The sequence below is a fragment of the Somniosus microcephalus genome, chromosome 16, assembly GCF_052327205.1.
Source record: "Somniosus microcephalus isolate GS21.2 chromosome 16, FLI_Smic_1.0, whole genome shotgun sequence".
NCBI classification, from domain to species: Eukaryota; Metazoa; Chordata; class Chondrichthyes; order Squaliformes; family Somniosidae; genus Somniosus; species Somniosus microcephalus.
In genome coordinates this window covers 58,349,366-58,364,584 of record NC_141002.1, presented here as the reverse complement: position 1 = coordinate 58,364,584, position 15,219 = coordinate 58,349,366, and the positions used below count along the sequence as shown (strand labels likewise).

The 15,219-nt window shown below is 39.6% G+C and overlaps 1 protein-coding gene across 3 annotated transcripts in view; it reads left to right on the top strand.

The window, feature by feature from the left end:
- The window catches only part of ergic2 (ERGIC and golgi 2), a 70,251-nt gene that overhangs the window by 12,587 nt on the left and 42,445 nt on the right, over positions 1-15,219 (top strand). For 2 of the 3 annotated variants that reach the window (XM_086009107.1, XM_086009106.1), the window contains exons 5-10: positions 704-774; positions 3,571-3,611; positions 6,341-6,442; positions 8,112-8,207; positions 9,293-9,348; positions 11,531-11,629. In XM_086009107.1, the coding sequence (XP_085865233.1) occupies positions 704-774; positions 3,571-3,611; positions 6,341-6,442; positions 8,112-8,207; positions 9,293-9,348; positions 11,531-11,629 (465 nt within the window). The remainder of the gene's footprint in view (positions 1-703; positions 775-3,570; positions 3,612-6,340; positions 6,443-8,111; positions 8,208-9,292; positions 9,349-11,530; positions 11,630-15,219) is intronic. The other variant, XM_086009108.1, reaches the window with a different exon arrangement.

Here is a 15,219-nt window from a genome sequence, read left to right as displayed (position 1 = left end):
TTGAGTTTGTGCCTTATGATCAGGGTTTTATCTAGCCTTATCTCTTGGTGCTAATACTGCCAAGAGTAAATAGTTGAGCAGTAGACCTGTAACACTGCTAGCCTTCGCTGAAGAGCTTCTGCTGATACTCTGATGGTGGCGAGGGGGGGGGTGGGCGGAGGGGAAGCATAGAGAGGAAAATCAAGTTATTGTGCAAAGATACTGCTGATAGTAAAGGCACAGCAGTACTAGATTCAGGATAACATGCTCATCCGTATTAAAACTGAATTGTTTCTGAATCCAGTAATGGTAATTCCAAAGTTCCTAAGAACCCCCATCATTACATGCATTACCTATTTTTCAATAAACTGTAGAAATCATAGTTCTGACTTTTAAAAAAATTCCAAAAATGGACACTAGAACCTTTTTAACAATGTTGAAATGAAGCTGCAGTGTTCAGGACATTTGCGCTGAGTACATTAAAATATACTGCTACTACATTGTAGCTATTTCTGATTAAAGCATGAACTTGGTTAGTTCAGAAAACACTTTATCTGCCCTTTTGAAATTGCTAATCATTTAAGCAGAACTTGTATGAAGTTATTTCAAATATTTATATTTTATAAAAAAAGGGGTGTATAATGAAGGATTTTAATGCTTGCACCTGATTGCAACATTGGATTGTGTGAATAATAACTGAAATAATACCTTTTGTTTTAAACAGATATTGGCGCAGATGTCCTAGACTTAGCTGAAACTATGGTGGCAGCTTCGGAAGGGTTGAAATATGAACCAGTACGTATAGTTGTTTAAAGTTGCACTTCAAAATAGGAGCAAGATTGATGTGTTTTGACCACTTCACTGCTTAAGAGAATGTAAACTCTTTTAAAGAGCCAATTGAAGAAAAATAATAATTTGGGAAATATATACTGATTGGACTGTTTATTAGTTTATATAATTTGTGATATTTTATTCATTCTTGGGATTTTTAAAAAATTTGTTTATGGGATGTGGGCATCGCTGGCAAGGCCAGCATTTATTGCCCATCCCTAATTGCCCTTGAGAAGGTGGTGGTGAGCCGCCTTCTTGAACCGTTACAGTCTGTGTGCTGAAGGTACTCCCATAGTGCTGTTAGGGAAGGAGTTCCAGGATTTTGACCCAGCGACTATGAAGGAACAACGATATATTTCCAAGTCCAGATGGTGTGTGACTTGGAGGTGGTGGTGTTCCCATGCGCCTGCTGCCCTTGTCCTTCTAGGTGGTAGAGGTCGCGGGTTTGAGAGGTGCTGCCGAAGCAGCCATGCTGGCAAGGCCAGCATTTATTTCACATCTCTAGTTGCCCTTGAGAAGGTGTTGGTGGGCTGCCTTCTTGAACCATTTGCAGTTTGATGTATTTAAGAGGGCAGAGAAGTCAACTGCATTAGTGTGGGACTAGGATCACATATAGGCCAGACCAGGTAAGTACGCCAGTTTAGTCAACTAGTTGGGTTTTCATGATACTGATACCAGCTTTTTATTTCCAGATTTTCTTTAAAAAACTGCCACATTCTCTGGATTATTAGTCCAGGCCTCTGGATTACTAGTGCAGTAACCTAACCACTACACTATGGCATATTATTTTTGTTTTGCGGGTAAACTGTTTTAGCAACTTCGCTTTCTAACCAGTTATTTTTTTAAACTTTTTTGCCAGCAAGAGGCACTGCTTTGGTCTGTGCCAGTTACACCGGACAACTTATTAAGTGCAGTCACACCAGTTATTGGCATGGAAATAAATTCTCATTGGCCCAAAAATTGCTGAAATGGTCCATCTCATGAATTGGATTTTTTAACTCGCCCTTCAGATCATATTTTTGCACCACAAATTGCTGGAGGTGCGAGCTGATAACGGTGTGGTGACCTCTACGGAGCATCTAGGACCTTGTGAGCATTGTGTCCAATGGTCTATCTCCTTAACCAATGAAGTTTATGGATAGAGAAAAAAGCAGAGTGAACGACGGAGAAGGAAATGGGGTGAATTAGTCAAATTAGGTACAGAAAGTGAAATAAAGAGGGAAAGAAACAAAGTGGATTAAGAGAGGGAGAAAAGAGAGACAAAAAGGAAAAGGAAGAAAAAAATGTAAAATTAAAAAAAATCTAGCAACAATTTACTACCTGCAGAAGTGAGACTCCATGGTTTCAGTTGTTCCCTTTCTGGGCCTCCAAGGTTAAGTTTCATGTCAGGACCATAAGTTACATAATTAACAGGGTCCTTGCAACATAAATTAGCAACACTAAATGTCTGCGGTGAGATTCATTTGTATTTATGGTGCAAATCCAGCAATTTCTTGACCTTCATATGGAGGTTGACGGCAAGCTCCCGTTTTTGAGTCGCTAACGCCGGCGCAAATCCTGGTGTATCTCTTCCTCTCCACCAATTGCTTTTTTTTACGCACTACGCTGTGCATTCACCATTATTTTTCAACAATTTTTGGGACATTGTGTCAAAAAGCTGTTGGAAACTGGTACAAATCAACTGTTGTTTACTACAGAAAAATTTAAATTCACAAAAATAACTTCATATTAAAAATATTGCAAACAGCTTTTCGTTTTGCTCTTGAACCTTTTAGATCCCAATAATGAAACTTGTTGTTGTGTAAAATTCTTGTATCCTATGAGTAAAGTTCATATTCAATCTGTAATAACTTTATAGCAGAGGTAATGTTTGTGGTAAAGATTTTCCATTTGAATATCATAATTATTCACATAGTCTCTATGATGTTATAAGTGGCAGGCACAAGTCGCATTCCTCTAGAATCTGGAAGAAACTTTAAGCTTGCTTATAAAAATGTGATACCCCATAATTATGTTACTAAAAATCTTGTTTGTAGTGTGTTTGGACTTTTAATATTTTTTAAATACTAAATATATAGTTAGTTAAATAGTGACATTGAGTTCAATCTTGAGCAGTATGTTATATCAAAATGCTGCAACATGAACAATATCTAACTATCCCAGGGGTGCAACAATGGGACCCCCTTGTTCATGTCTTTCACACATGCACCCCTTCAATCTTTTTGAAAGCAGACTGAGAAAAGCTGTTCTCCTGCTTCCCCCACCATGATATGTATTATTCCTCAGTTGAGAATTTGGGGATTTGACCTCATCCTAAGCTGTTGGCAAAGCTGTACTTGAAATGCTTGGCAGAAAGTTACTACCCCAACAATTTTCAATGCCTTTGTATTGGGATGGTGTCTAGTTCCAGGAACTCATGAGGTCAGGAACACTGTGTCCTATCGCTCCATGTTGGAGCATTTTGATATAACATACTGCTCAATATTTCATTTCAGTAATTGGTTGAATATTCAACCATCAGAAGAATCATTTTGTGCCGTCTTAAAGGAATACATTTCAAAAAATATTTAGTGTAGTATATATTATGTCGGAGCTTAATGCCTTTTAAAAATATTTCTGTGGCACTATTTTGTTTCTTAACAGTGTTGTATGACATACAGCTTTGCATCACAAACAATAAAGCAGTTTTTTTTTTTAAGTGCGCTACTGATTTGATTGAGTTCTACATAATTGACAGCTTAGTGTCTTTTTTAATTGTAGACTGTTTTTGAATTATCTTCACGTCAAAGAATGTGGCAACGGTAAGATATACAGATTTTAAAATTCTGGTTTTCTGACATTTGTACTCGACAGTAATACCCCTGCTGACATTAGTAATATAAGATATCTGCCTACTACTAGAGCAGTCTCTTTCATAGTGGTGGTTATGCTAGCAAATGGCTCAAGTTCTTTGACTGTTTTCTAATCATTTTGTGAACAATTTAAATAGCTCCAACTTCATAAATAATAAAGGTCAATAATAAGCAAGCCAGGGCCTCATGTTTCAATTATTTTGGAATTCTCTGCTGGAATTTTATAAAGGGTGAATTCAAGTTAGAGTAGGTAAAATTTTGCAGTGCAAATCAGTATGCCCTTCTATCTATAATAAATTAAACAATTGTTTTGAATCAATCAATATAGTCAGTGACAGTGTTGTAACCATTTAGTTTAATAATCCAGAATATGGAAAGTAGACTTCTAATTATGTTTGCTGAATGCCTGTGCATATGAATTCTACTTACTGCTGGTGTTACTGACTGTCATAAATTTAAACTCCATCATGTAGTTCTTTGCAATTGAAACAATTTTTCAAAAAAAATATTTAAACTTGTAACTGTAAACGCTATGATATCTAATGCTATGATGTATTTATCATTTTTGACTTGTGGAAAAGTAATCACTACATCATTTATAATAGGCACTCCTCTGAGTTTCTCATTCCTATTGCAGTTTGTTTGTTTGTTTCTTTTAGTTTTCTTCAATCCTGTTTTCTCCAAATCTTGTTTTCTCCTCTCCTGGAGGCACTGACTCAACAACAACAACTTGTATTTATATAGCGCCTTTAACGTACTAAAACGTCCCAAGGCGCTGCACAGGAGTATTATAAGACAAAAACAAAATTTGATTCATGCAGAAGTATCGTTCTTCATGTGAGAGAGTCTGGTCAATGAATGTCGGCAGACTATTCTACCATGTTTAATCCTGTCCCCATCCATTATCCACACATTGCATTTTCAGGAAAGCTCATTGAATAGAGATTAGGAGCAGAAATCATAGTGGATTCTCTTTCCTTTAACTGAGAGGCACTTGAGTCAATTGTAACTACCACTCTATCTGAGATTAGCTAATTCAGCATAGAGCAGGAATGAAATCTGGGCCTTCTGACTTTTGTGATGGTTTTTATTTTGGCTGGCTGCACAGGTTAGATATCACTGTTAAACTGGCTTAATTAAAGGACTGAGTTCTGAGGAAAAGTTAGGAAATCTTGGATCCTTCTGTCTTGGAAGGAGAGAATGAAAGACAATTTTATGGAGTTATACAAGGTAGAATAGAAAGGGTTAAATCATGACTGCAGGACAATGGGACACTGGAAGAGACTGGTAAAGGGCAAGTTAGGGACTAATATCTGCTGGGTAGGGTAGTGGAGGCAAACTCTGAAGGCATTTAACAGGCAGTTAGGTTCTGTGATTGAGGATTGTAGGTTTTTATGGAACGATGAGTTAGGCGGGCCTCCCTCAGCTGTACTTCTTTGTTACTCTCCTTTGCATATTAAATGGCAGCTCTAAAATCTACAGAGGATATAACCACTGCTAATGATCCTAAAATATGATTATTGGGAGTACTTGCTCCTTTAGGGCTGTGCAGGGGGCGCAGCACCCACCTGGTTTTGGAACAGATAATACAGTTTTTGAGGTGTGTTTGATAATTAAAAATAAAGACTTGCATTTATATAGTGCCTTTCAGGACCACCGGACATCCCAAAGCGCTTTACAGCCAATGAAGCACTTTCTTTTAAAGTGTAGTCAATGTTGCAATGTAGGAAATGCAGCAGCCAAATTGCGCACAGCAAGCTCTCACAAACAGCAATGTGATACTGATCAGATAATCGGTTTTAGTGATGTTGATTTGAGGGATAAATATTGGCCAAGACACCGGGGATAACTCCCCTGCGCTTCTTCGAAATAGTGCCATGGGATCTTTTACATCCACCTGGGAGAGCAGACGGGGCCTCGGTTTAATGTCTCATCCGAAAGACGGCACTTCCCTCAGAACAGCACTGAATTTCCAAAATAAACTCGGATACTAAATATCTAATTTTTTCTCCCCATTTATTCCTGTGCTCATGATGTGGAGCTGTTTGCATTAAGATGTTCATTAAAATTTCATCTGCAGCAAAGCAAACGTTAGAACCTGAGCTATGATCCCTTTAATTTCTCCCCCACCATTTGCCTTCAATCTGGATGTGAATTTGGTAAAAGCTGGCAACTGTGACTAGGTTGCAATTTAAAGGAATAAGATTCTCATTTAAAGTTTGCCAATATTTTTTGTTCCCTCTGTTGCATGGCAATCTTTTGGAAAGTGTGCAATGACTTTCTCCTAGTTCCTGTCCGTAGCTGGTGTATAACTGAGTGACTGGTTGAGAGGATGCACAAGACAACATCAGTTGCCTTGTCATTTTTGTATTCTCTCTCTGGAAGCACTTCCAGGACACCTGTTGGTCAGATTGGCAATTCACCAAGTGGGAAGTGTCACAATCCAAAGTAGTTGTTTACTGATGCCAATTGTGCCTGCGGACTTTATTCTGGGGCATTCCACCCTAATTTGATTGGTCTTCAGAACATAAATTTGCATTAATTAATTACAGAACAGTGAAACTATTGGAAGATGAGTTTGGTAAGTTCTACAAATGGAGCATTGATGTTTTGATTAGAATAATGGTCATACGGTAGATCTGTAAATTATTTCTATTTTTTTCCTGTTGTTTCTTTAGAACACTTCAAAAGATTCGCAGAAAAGTGCAAGAGGAACATTCTCTTCAAGATCTTTTATTCAAAAGTGCTTTTAAAGGCTCCCCGACTGCATTGCCACCAAGGTATGTAATCCGACAAAATCAGGAGTAGTTGTGTATTGGACCCTAGAGGATCTGTTCTGGAGTAAATCTGTTGCAGATTCTTTCCAGAGTGAAATGTAGAGTGTAAAGTGTGCCAACATGTAAACTAGCACAAAAACTTGACTGTTGAATTGTAACTTTTGTGACTTTTTATTTTTGCTGACTACACAGGACAGATATCAATGTGAAACTGGTTTCATTAAAGCATTGTAAGACCAGGAGGTGGGGCAGGAAATGTTGGTCTCAATTCCGCCCCAAACACTGCAGCTGACGGCGATCCTGTCCCAACTACTGATATCAAGGTTAAACCTGCCGCATGCTGCTGGAACTCCCAATCCCATTGTAGGTCATGTGCCTAAACAGTCAAAAACCCTGCACAAAATATTGGAGATCTTTCGGTTGGGCGGTCAGTCCATAACATCGTACACTAGCCAATAGAATGGTGCGCCAATTTAAATAGCAACTCGTGATCGGATTTAGCCAATATAATGGTCTCTAACATTTGGTGCAAAATTTGAATAAAATGCCTGCAAAGAGCATTACATATGGTTGAAAGAGGCTGAATTTACCGTCCACACTTCTGTACTTCACTGCGAGGGTGGTCTGTTTTTAGAATCTTATACCAAAGGAGGTCGTAGAGGCAGAAAGCAGCTCCATGGCTAAGCCATCTTTTCAGTACTTGCTTCATAATGAGAAGAGATGTGGGATGCTGAGTGATCGGGAATGTTATGGAATCTGCTGCTGTCAGAAGCCCATAGCTGAAGTACGTCTCTTTGAAGGCAGATTCCCAGCCCATCCCCCATTGCACTTGGATGGAGAAGACTAATGGTGCATGGCTGTTGAGACTTGCATAGCTGATGCACAACTAATTTATGGAACCAAATGCTAATCTAGTTTATTTTGCATTGTATCCAATGCTAAGTAATCACTATGTTCATGATTTGATGATTTTCTTTTTAAGTGCGTGTATGTGGCACAAATTCTGTTGTTAAAAGTCAGCAATTAAGCTGCTTTATGGGTGGGTTGTGAAAGTGGCCCTCCAACAAATTGCTGCTTGAGGTTGTGGTACTCGACCAAATGTTAGTGAGTACCTCTGAATTAAACAATATTAAATTACTCCAGATAATAAAAATTGGACTTCGATAGTTACTTATAATTTTTTTCTCAGCATTTAAGTAAACTATTCTCCGCAGGCTTTAAAAGTTATAAACTAATCTAGTCCATAAACTACCAAGAAGCTTCTAATCTATATTCTATTTCCAGTGGAATTCGGTTATAATTGTTAATTTGGCCAGTAGTCTGAATGATTATTATAACTGACCAGTAGATCAAAATTAATCTTGGATGCTCAGCATGTATAGGGTCTTTAAATAGCAGATTAAATGGTATGGGATTTTAGTTACAAAAAGGTTAGACTTAACATGGATTTAATGAGATTACAGATTGACACGCATAACTTTTCATATCCTAGTACAACAGTGTAACACTTCCAGCTTCCACAACCAGCTGCTCTTATAATCTCCTCTCAGTGAGACTGCTGATTAATGGTAAACCATAGTTTTTGGGCTATGACTTTGTGACCAACTAGGTGGGTTGTGACTACTGCAAATTTGGTGACCACAATGAAAATGATAGTTACTTATTTTTTTAGGGAAGACCGATTATCTTATCCACATGATGCCTGCAGGATACATGGACACTTGTATGTCAACAAAGTAGCAGGAAATTTTCACATAACTGTGGGCAAGTATGTGCATTCTTCATACTATTAACCCTTTCTTTAGGAAACAAATGGCCGAGTTTGACCAGCTGGTTTCCAATGGAAATTCTTAAAAGTAGAAGAGTTAAACTTTGTTGAGATTTGTGATGTTGGACTACAAGCAACTGGATTGAGTGTATTCGCATTTTGTTGCTATAGCATAAGCTACTAAGTAAGATGCAGATTGTAGTTTATGATTAGCATTTAACAGCACTATTGCTATGGATCTTTCAGCTAAAGTGTTTGTTTAATGTAGGATTTGCAACGGTATTGGTTGGATTAATGCAGAATATAATTTGACTAAATAATTGAACAGAAATGTAATTTATGCAATAATTCGAAAGTGAGCATCTGCAGATTTAATAACATTTCTGTTTTTAAAATTTTTTCCCTAAACTTAAATACATTCCTCCTTTTTTGCCTCGCCTATCACACTGTGGCTTAAAGGATGCCAGGACTTCAGATCTTTCTTTAGCTACATCATTGGCTCCCACATGGACCATCATAACTGGTTTCTGTCCCTACTCTTAGAAATCTTTTCCAGTCTATACAATCCTTTATACTAGCACTTGGGAGGCAACAATGCATCCAGGACTGTTGGTCTGGACTGCAAAAGATTGTGTCAGCCCCTCTCACTATTGACTCCCCTCTCACTATTGACTCCCCTCTCACTACTGCAGTTCCAGCTGTGTTGCTAACCAAAGCCCCCCACCCCCCCCCCCCCACACACAATCTCTCTCTTATCTCCTCCCCTGCAATCCGATCTCTCTTTCCACCCCCCCCCAATCCGCAATCCGGTCTCCCACCCCCTCTCCTCTGCCACCCGCTGTGATCCGGTCTCTTACTCTGAATAACTAGGTAAACTTTGTAGTGTGCATGGGAAATGAACAACGAACCCTTTTTCAGATTATCTTGGCTACTAGGTCTATCAATTACTGTATCACTCTTTTGATGGGCTTTCACACAGTACAATGGTAAAGGAGCTGGATCTTGAGGAACTGTACTTGATCGATAAGTAGTTGTGCCTTAAAGGTTCTTTCATAATTTGTAATGGACATTTTCTCCACTTTTAGGGCTATTCCTCACCCTCGAGGTCATGCACATATGGCAGCTCTTGTTAGTCATGATGGTAAGTGCTGGCAAATTCTAATCGATATGTTGTAGATGAGTTTACGTAACTCAGAGAAATCTGACTAAATGCACAATGCTTATTAACAACATTATATAACTGGACCACTAGATACTGGTATTTTTTACTCCTTTCAGCTGTGGCTCAGTTGGTAGCACTCTCGTCTCTGAGTCAGAAGGTTGTGGGTTCAAGTCCCACTCCAGGGACTTGAGCACAAAATCTAGGCTGACACTCCAGTGCAGTACTGAGGGAGTGCGGCACTGTTGGATGAGACATTAAACCGGGTGGATGTAAAAGATCCCATGGCACTATTCCAAGCGCTTTGGGACAACATGAGGTCATGAAAGGCGCTATATAAATGTAAGTCTTTCTTTCCTCTCGTGAAGGCAGTATCATGCTGGGTGTGGTTGCACAGCTGCTGGCTGTCCCCTGGTAACTCACTAAAGTGATTATTCTTCATGTATGAGCCTAGAAAGTGAGCATTGTTGGATTGTTCATCATGGGGAGCATCACAGCTAAGCCAGCAGGAATCCACACATGCACTTTCTAGCAGCAATCATTGGATAGCTATCCTGTGTGGGAACTTTGACTAATTTCCTCTCTCTCTTTCCCCCACCCCCCCCCCCCCCTTCCCTCAGCCCAAAAGCACTAAGGCCAATTGTCCACCATTAGTTAACTCAGCGCAATCAACTCTGGGTCTTTGCTGATCTGTATGGCTCAGTACCATATTGCTGCCTTTATAGCAAAAGTCTAAATGAAAATAAGAGTTATTCACGTTATATATTGTAGGCTTTTAATGTACTACAATATTATAATTTTGCTAATCTGAATGGTTGGTTTAAAGGAAAGCCTTTCTTTACCTTTGCCTTGTTTTACTTTTACAATATACAAGATTTAAAATGTAATTGTATTTAATGGAAAGCCAGGAAAATGTAACTGAAGTAATGTTTTTAACCACATGGAGGTGCTCTTTAGCCTAAATACAGCTTGTACTTTCCAAATGTTCTGCTCCACAAGCACATCTTTTAGGGTTTAGAATTGTAATTAAACTTGCTACATACCAAAATTAATTTTTCATGTGTTTAATTTTGATCAGGATTTTTAAAAATTCTTTGCACACTGGTGTTATGTTAGGGATAGGTAGGGAGAAAAAAGACAATAAATGCTCTCATTATTTTGAAATCTAAAGATTTTTTTCTCTTCATACTCTAAGGGGAAAAAATTCAGTTGCCTGGGCGTGGCGATGTTTGCACCGCTCGTGAAATTGACCAGACGTTTTGCGGCAGCGCTAAACACTAACGTCACGATCTCCTGCGCCCGCAGATCGTGACGTCGGTCGAGCGTGCAACGCCCCGGACTGGATATTGAGTGGCGCCCCTGCCTTTCCACCTGCCGCTAGCAACGACAGGTAGAGGGGAGCGCTTTGCAGTCGGGAAGGGGCTGGGGGAGCGCTATTTAAAGGCAGCCGCTTCCTGCCTTTTTTAGTCGGCAACATTTTTGCACCACACATTCTGAGAGAGAGACTTCTGGAGAGATTCAACGCTGTATGAAGGAGTTTTGGGTACTGAGCAGCACTTTGCAGGTTCATTTTGATTTGACCTTTCTTCCATCGATTTAGAAGAGACTATGGGGGCTGCACTCTCAGCTCTTTCCCTGGGTCTCTCCATTGTTCTTTCCAGCAGAATTGATGTAGAGGTCTGTCCAGGCCGAGATTCAAGGCTGCAATGAACAGGGTGTGGATGGAGAGCAAGGTCTACCCTCCCCTTTAAGAACTGGCCGGCGCCAGTGTGTCTGTGTTCCATTGCTAGCTGACATCACATGAGCTTCACCAGCGCTCTGAGGTAGCGCCTCACTCCTCAGCATTAGCGCCTTAAGAGAGGTATTTAGCGCTCCAATCACCTCCAGGGGCGACAAGCCAAGTTTGCAGTCGGAGGCGATAATTAGCTGCAGGCGCTAAACTTTGCACCCGGCTGATAATTGCATCCCAAATGGGGTGATACCGAATTTCTCCCCCTAAATGTTTTGCTTTCTCCTAGGTCTGTTTTGTTACTATAAGGGTAGATTGTTTTGAAGAACAACTTTTACATGGAAAGCAAGAGTAACAGATTTTTGAAAAGTTGCTTATTTTATTGCTGTAAAGGACAGACTCGCCTGACTAACAAGTTTCTGTATTTGTTTTTAGTGTACAATTTTTCACACCGAATAGATCATTACTCATTTGGAGAACCAATTCCAGGAATTATCAATCCACTGGATGGAACAGAAAAAATTGCCATAGATCGTGAGTTTCTTTTGCTGTTTTTGTTTAACTAGCAAGTATTGTATTTTATGTTGCGTGTGGGAAGTAAGTGGAGAAGTCGTTAACAATCATTTTATTTGTGTGCTCACCACTATATGCTGACTCTTTCTCAGCTGTTTGTTGTTTCACTGCTCACTTGCTTTGCCATGACTTCAGCTGAGAAATTCAGGTCATGATTTAATTTGAGAACTCCCAGTTTGCGTGTAGATCTTGCCTTCCTGTGACATCAGTTGTATTGCTTCGATGAGAAATCTGTTCTTGTGTGGTATTCTTTGCATGAAATGGGAAGTTGACGATGGGAACTACTCCACAAATGTAGCAGCAGGAAAGATATATGACAACCCATTGGCCTTAAATAAAGAACAGGATGTTCTGAGATGGCTGAGAAATATTCCTTGTTACTCGTTACATTTTAATATCTCCATTTGGAGATATGTACACTGAATAATGTAATCTGCATTTTATTACCTTTCATTTCTAAAAGTATTTTTTTGTTTTATTATTTTGGAAAGAATGACTTAAATATTACTTGAATCTGTTACTTGCAGAGAAGCACTTTTGTGTCATAGTGGTTGGAGAGTTTTCCCAAAAGTGTACATTTGAAATTTTATGTGAAAGGATCCAATTACTGTAAGTGGAAGCTATGAAAAGTTCACTTACATGCAAGGAAAAAGCTATTTTTCATATTGATATTCTTGGGCAACATTCATATTATCTCCGTTTCCTCAATTTCTTCTTTCTCCTCTGCCCCTCTTCCCACCAACTATCATCCATTTTTGTTGTTGCATATGCCCAAATAAGACATGTAAAACTGATATTGCAGTGTCTGTAGAATCAAACATCAGGATAATTATGAGAACATTAACTAAATTAAAGTGGAAGAAAATAAACCTTGCAGCCGTCTGACATTTTCATTGACATGCAGATCAGATGGATGCAAAATCTGATTACAGTATGTGCAAACTTTGCAAAAGACCTAACTTTTTTCTCCATTTATGTTTTTTTAGTCCATTTGATGCAAATTCATGCATACAAAATCCACTTCCATACAAGGAAAAATGTGTCAATTGTAATCTTCCATATCTACATGAATTCCTGTATTTTACAGGAAATGTGACCTACATAGAGATAGGAAGAAAATAGGGGAAGCTGGTAGTCTACAGGGAATTGAGATAGAGAGAGAAGGTATGTCCTAACATCCTGCTAATAGCCCTTTAATAGTTTGTGTGGATTTTAAGACTGGGATATTACAGGATTTGCAAAGCCAAACCAATAGATACATGCACGTTCCTTGGAAATGTAATCTGGCGCCTCAAAACTAGCAACTTTCAATGCATTGTAGATGAGGCACCTGAGTGTTAATAAGGTACCCCAATCTCTGATAAGTGTATCACAATTGCATTGTTTTGTTTATGCTAAAGGGTATACAGGGAAAGCCATCAAAGAAATTGTGGTGGGGTGGGAAAAAGTATGTATTCTGCACATCTGGGAACATTGAATATTACCACAGAATAGATGATTAAAGGCTATTTTATATAGAACTCGTTTGTGTAGCTGAAACATTAGTCGAATTGTCTGAATGCTGAGGTGCTACTCTTGTTTACACACTTTATACTGCCACAACTAAATTTAAGCAATCTGTGAAATACCCAATTCAAGATCGGTTGACCTTTTTTTTTTGTTTTTAAAAAAACATTAACAAATAACAATTCTTGACCTGACTTCGAAGCATTACGTCTCTGTTTATATATTCGTCTATATCTAACTGTTTTGTACCACAAATTACTTCCTATGTTATGAATTTGTTGCATTTTTGTCAGCTTGGGTATTCTTTTTAATTGTAAGGTATGTATACTTACCACTATACTTGCCTTTCAGTCCTTTTGACTAGGTGGTGCTGCTGCGCCTCAAATTCAATCTTCCAGAGCTCTCCGTAGTCACCTCTCGTTATTTTCTAATCTTTAAAAAAAAAAAAAAAATTCTTTGAACTTCTCTTTTTAGGCCACTATTTATTTAATCATTTAATTAGAGGCAAGCCTACTCCTGCCAAAGGCAATTTCATTTAATTGTGTCTGGCGATGTCTGCTTGACTGCTGTAGGCCCCTTTTATATCATTAATTTATTTGGGCATGCCTACTAGCCATCGTGCCACAGTGCTTGCCTCTAGCTCCTTCTAGCCGGCCCCACTTACACCTCCCTGCTTGGTCATCTGGCTACCCAGTCCATTGTCCATCCTCCTGTCTTCCTTTTTCACCGGTTTCCCAGCACTAAGCACTTTTAATAAAGCATAGTGCTATAAATACTTTGAGAAACATTAACTTGATGTCCCAGCTTATTCCTGGGAAATTGGCTTTACCATCTGGCTGGTGGGGAGAATAAGTGAGTAAGGGATTGGGATCAGGCTGGTGGCAATATGGATGGTTAGGAAATGAGGGTTTGGCATTGGGCTAGTGGGGGGGAAGAGATTGGGTGAGGAAGACATGACTGGGAGGAGATGTGACAGGAGGGGAGAAACGTAAGCTGATGAGGGGGGAAAAACATGGGAGGGATTGGAGATGGGGAAAGTAGTGCAGACGATGACCGATGAGAAGTGAAGGGGCGGACAATGGAGAGCTGACCGGTGAAAATGGCAGCAAGCTATGGGGAGGATACAGGGCATGAGTGGGTACTGCAAAGGGGAAAATGTTGGCATGCAGTGAGAGTGAGGGGGTGCTGTGATGAGGAGGTAGTGGGGAGGTGGATATAGAAAGGGAAAGTAGAAGCAAGGGGGAGGCACGGAAGCAAGAGAGACAGGGTGAAGCAGGAAAGCTGCATTTTCCCCAGAACCACCACCAGAAAATAGTGCCCTAGGTAGCTCTCCCCTGTGACGCAAGTCACCATCTCCCACCTGAAAGAAAAGAAGAAAAGGAAAAGAGAAAGAAGCAGAAAAGAAGAGAAACGGACGTGTAGAAGCAGATAAGTCAAGAGAAAGGGAGAGAAACAGGAATGCAAATACGATAGAGATAGGTAAGTGAGAGACCATATACTCCAACCTAACAAGAAGTTGCATTTACATAGTGCTTTTAACATACAAAACAAAGCGCTTCAGAAGTGAAATCAAAAAAATAGATCCCAAGCCAAAGGAGGAGATAATAGGAAGGATGTCCAAAAGCTTGGTAAAAGAGGTGGGTGTTCAGGAGAATATTAAAGAGAGGGAGGCGGAAAAGCGGAAAGGTTAAAGGAGGTAATTCCAGAGCATGGGGCCTAGATGGCTGAAGGCATGGCTGCCAATGGTGGGGCAAAAAGAGGAGGGATGTACAAGGTGCCAGAAAATATTGTAAGCAACGCCACTGGACCACCACTTATATATGTAGTTGCATCTAATGCCCATCATACTATCACATTTGTAAACATGCACTTGATTGGCTCAAATTTCATATTTATATGACAGCAGGACAAATCCGACCTGGCCAATTACCGTCCCATCAGTCTACTCTCAATCGTCAGCAAAGTGATGGAAGGTGTCGTCGACAGTGCTATCAAGCGGCACTTACTCAGCAATAACCTGCTAACTGACGCCCAGTTTGGGTTCC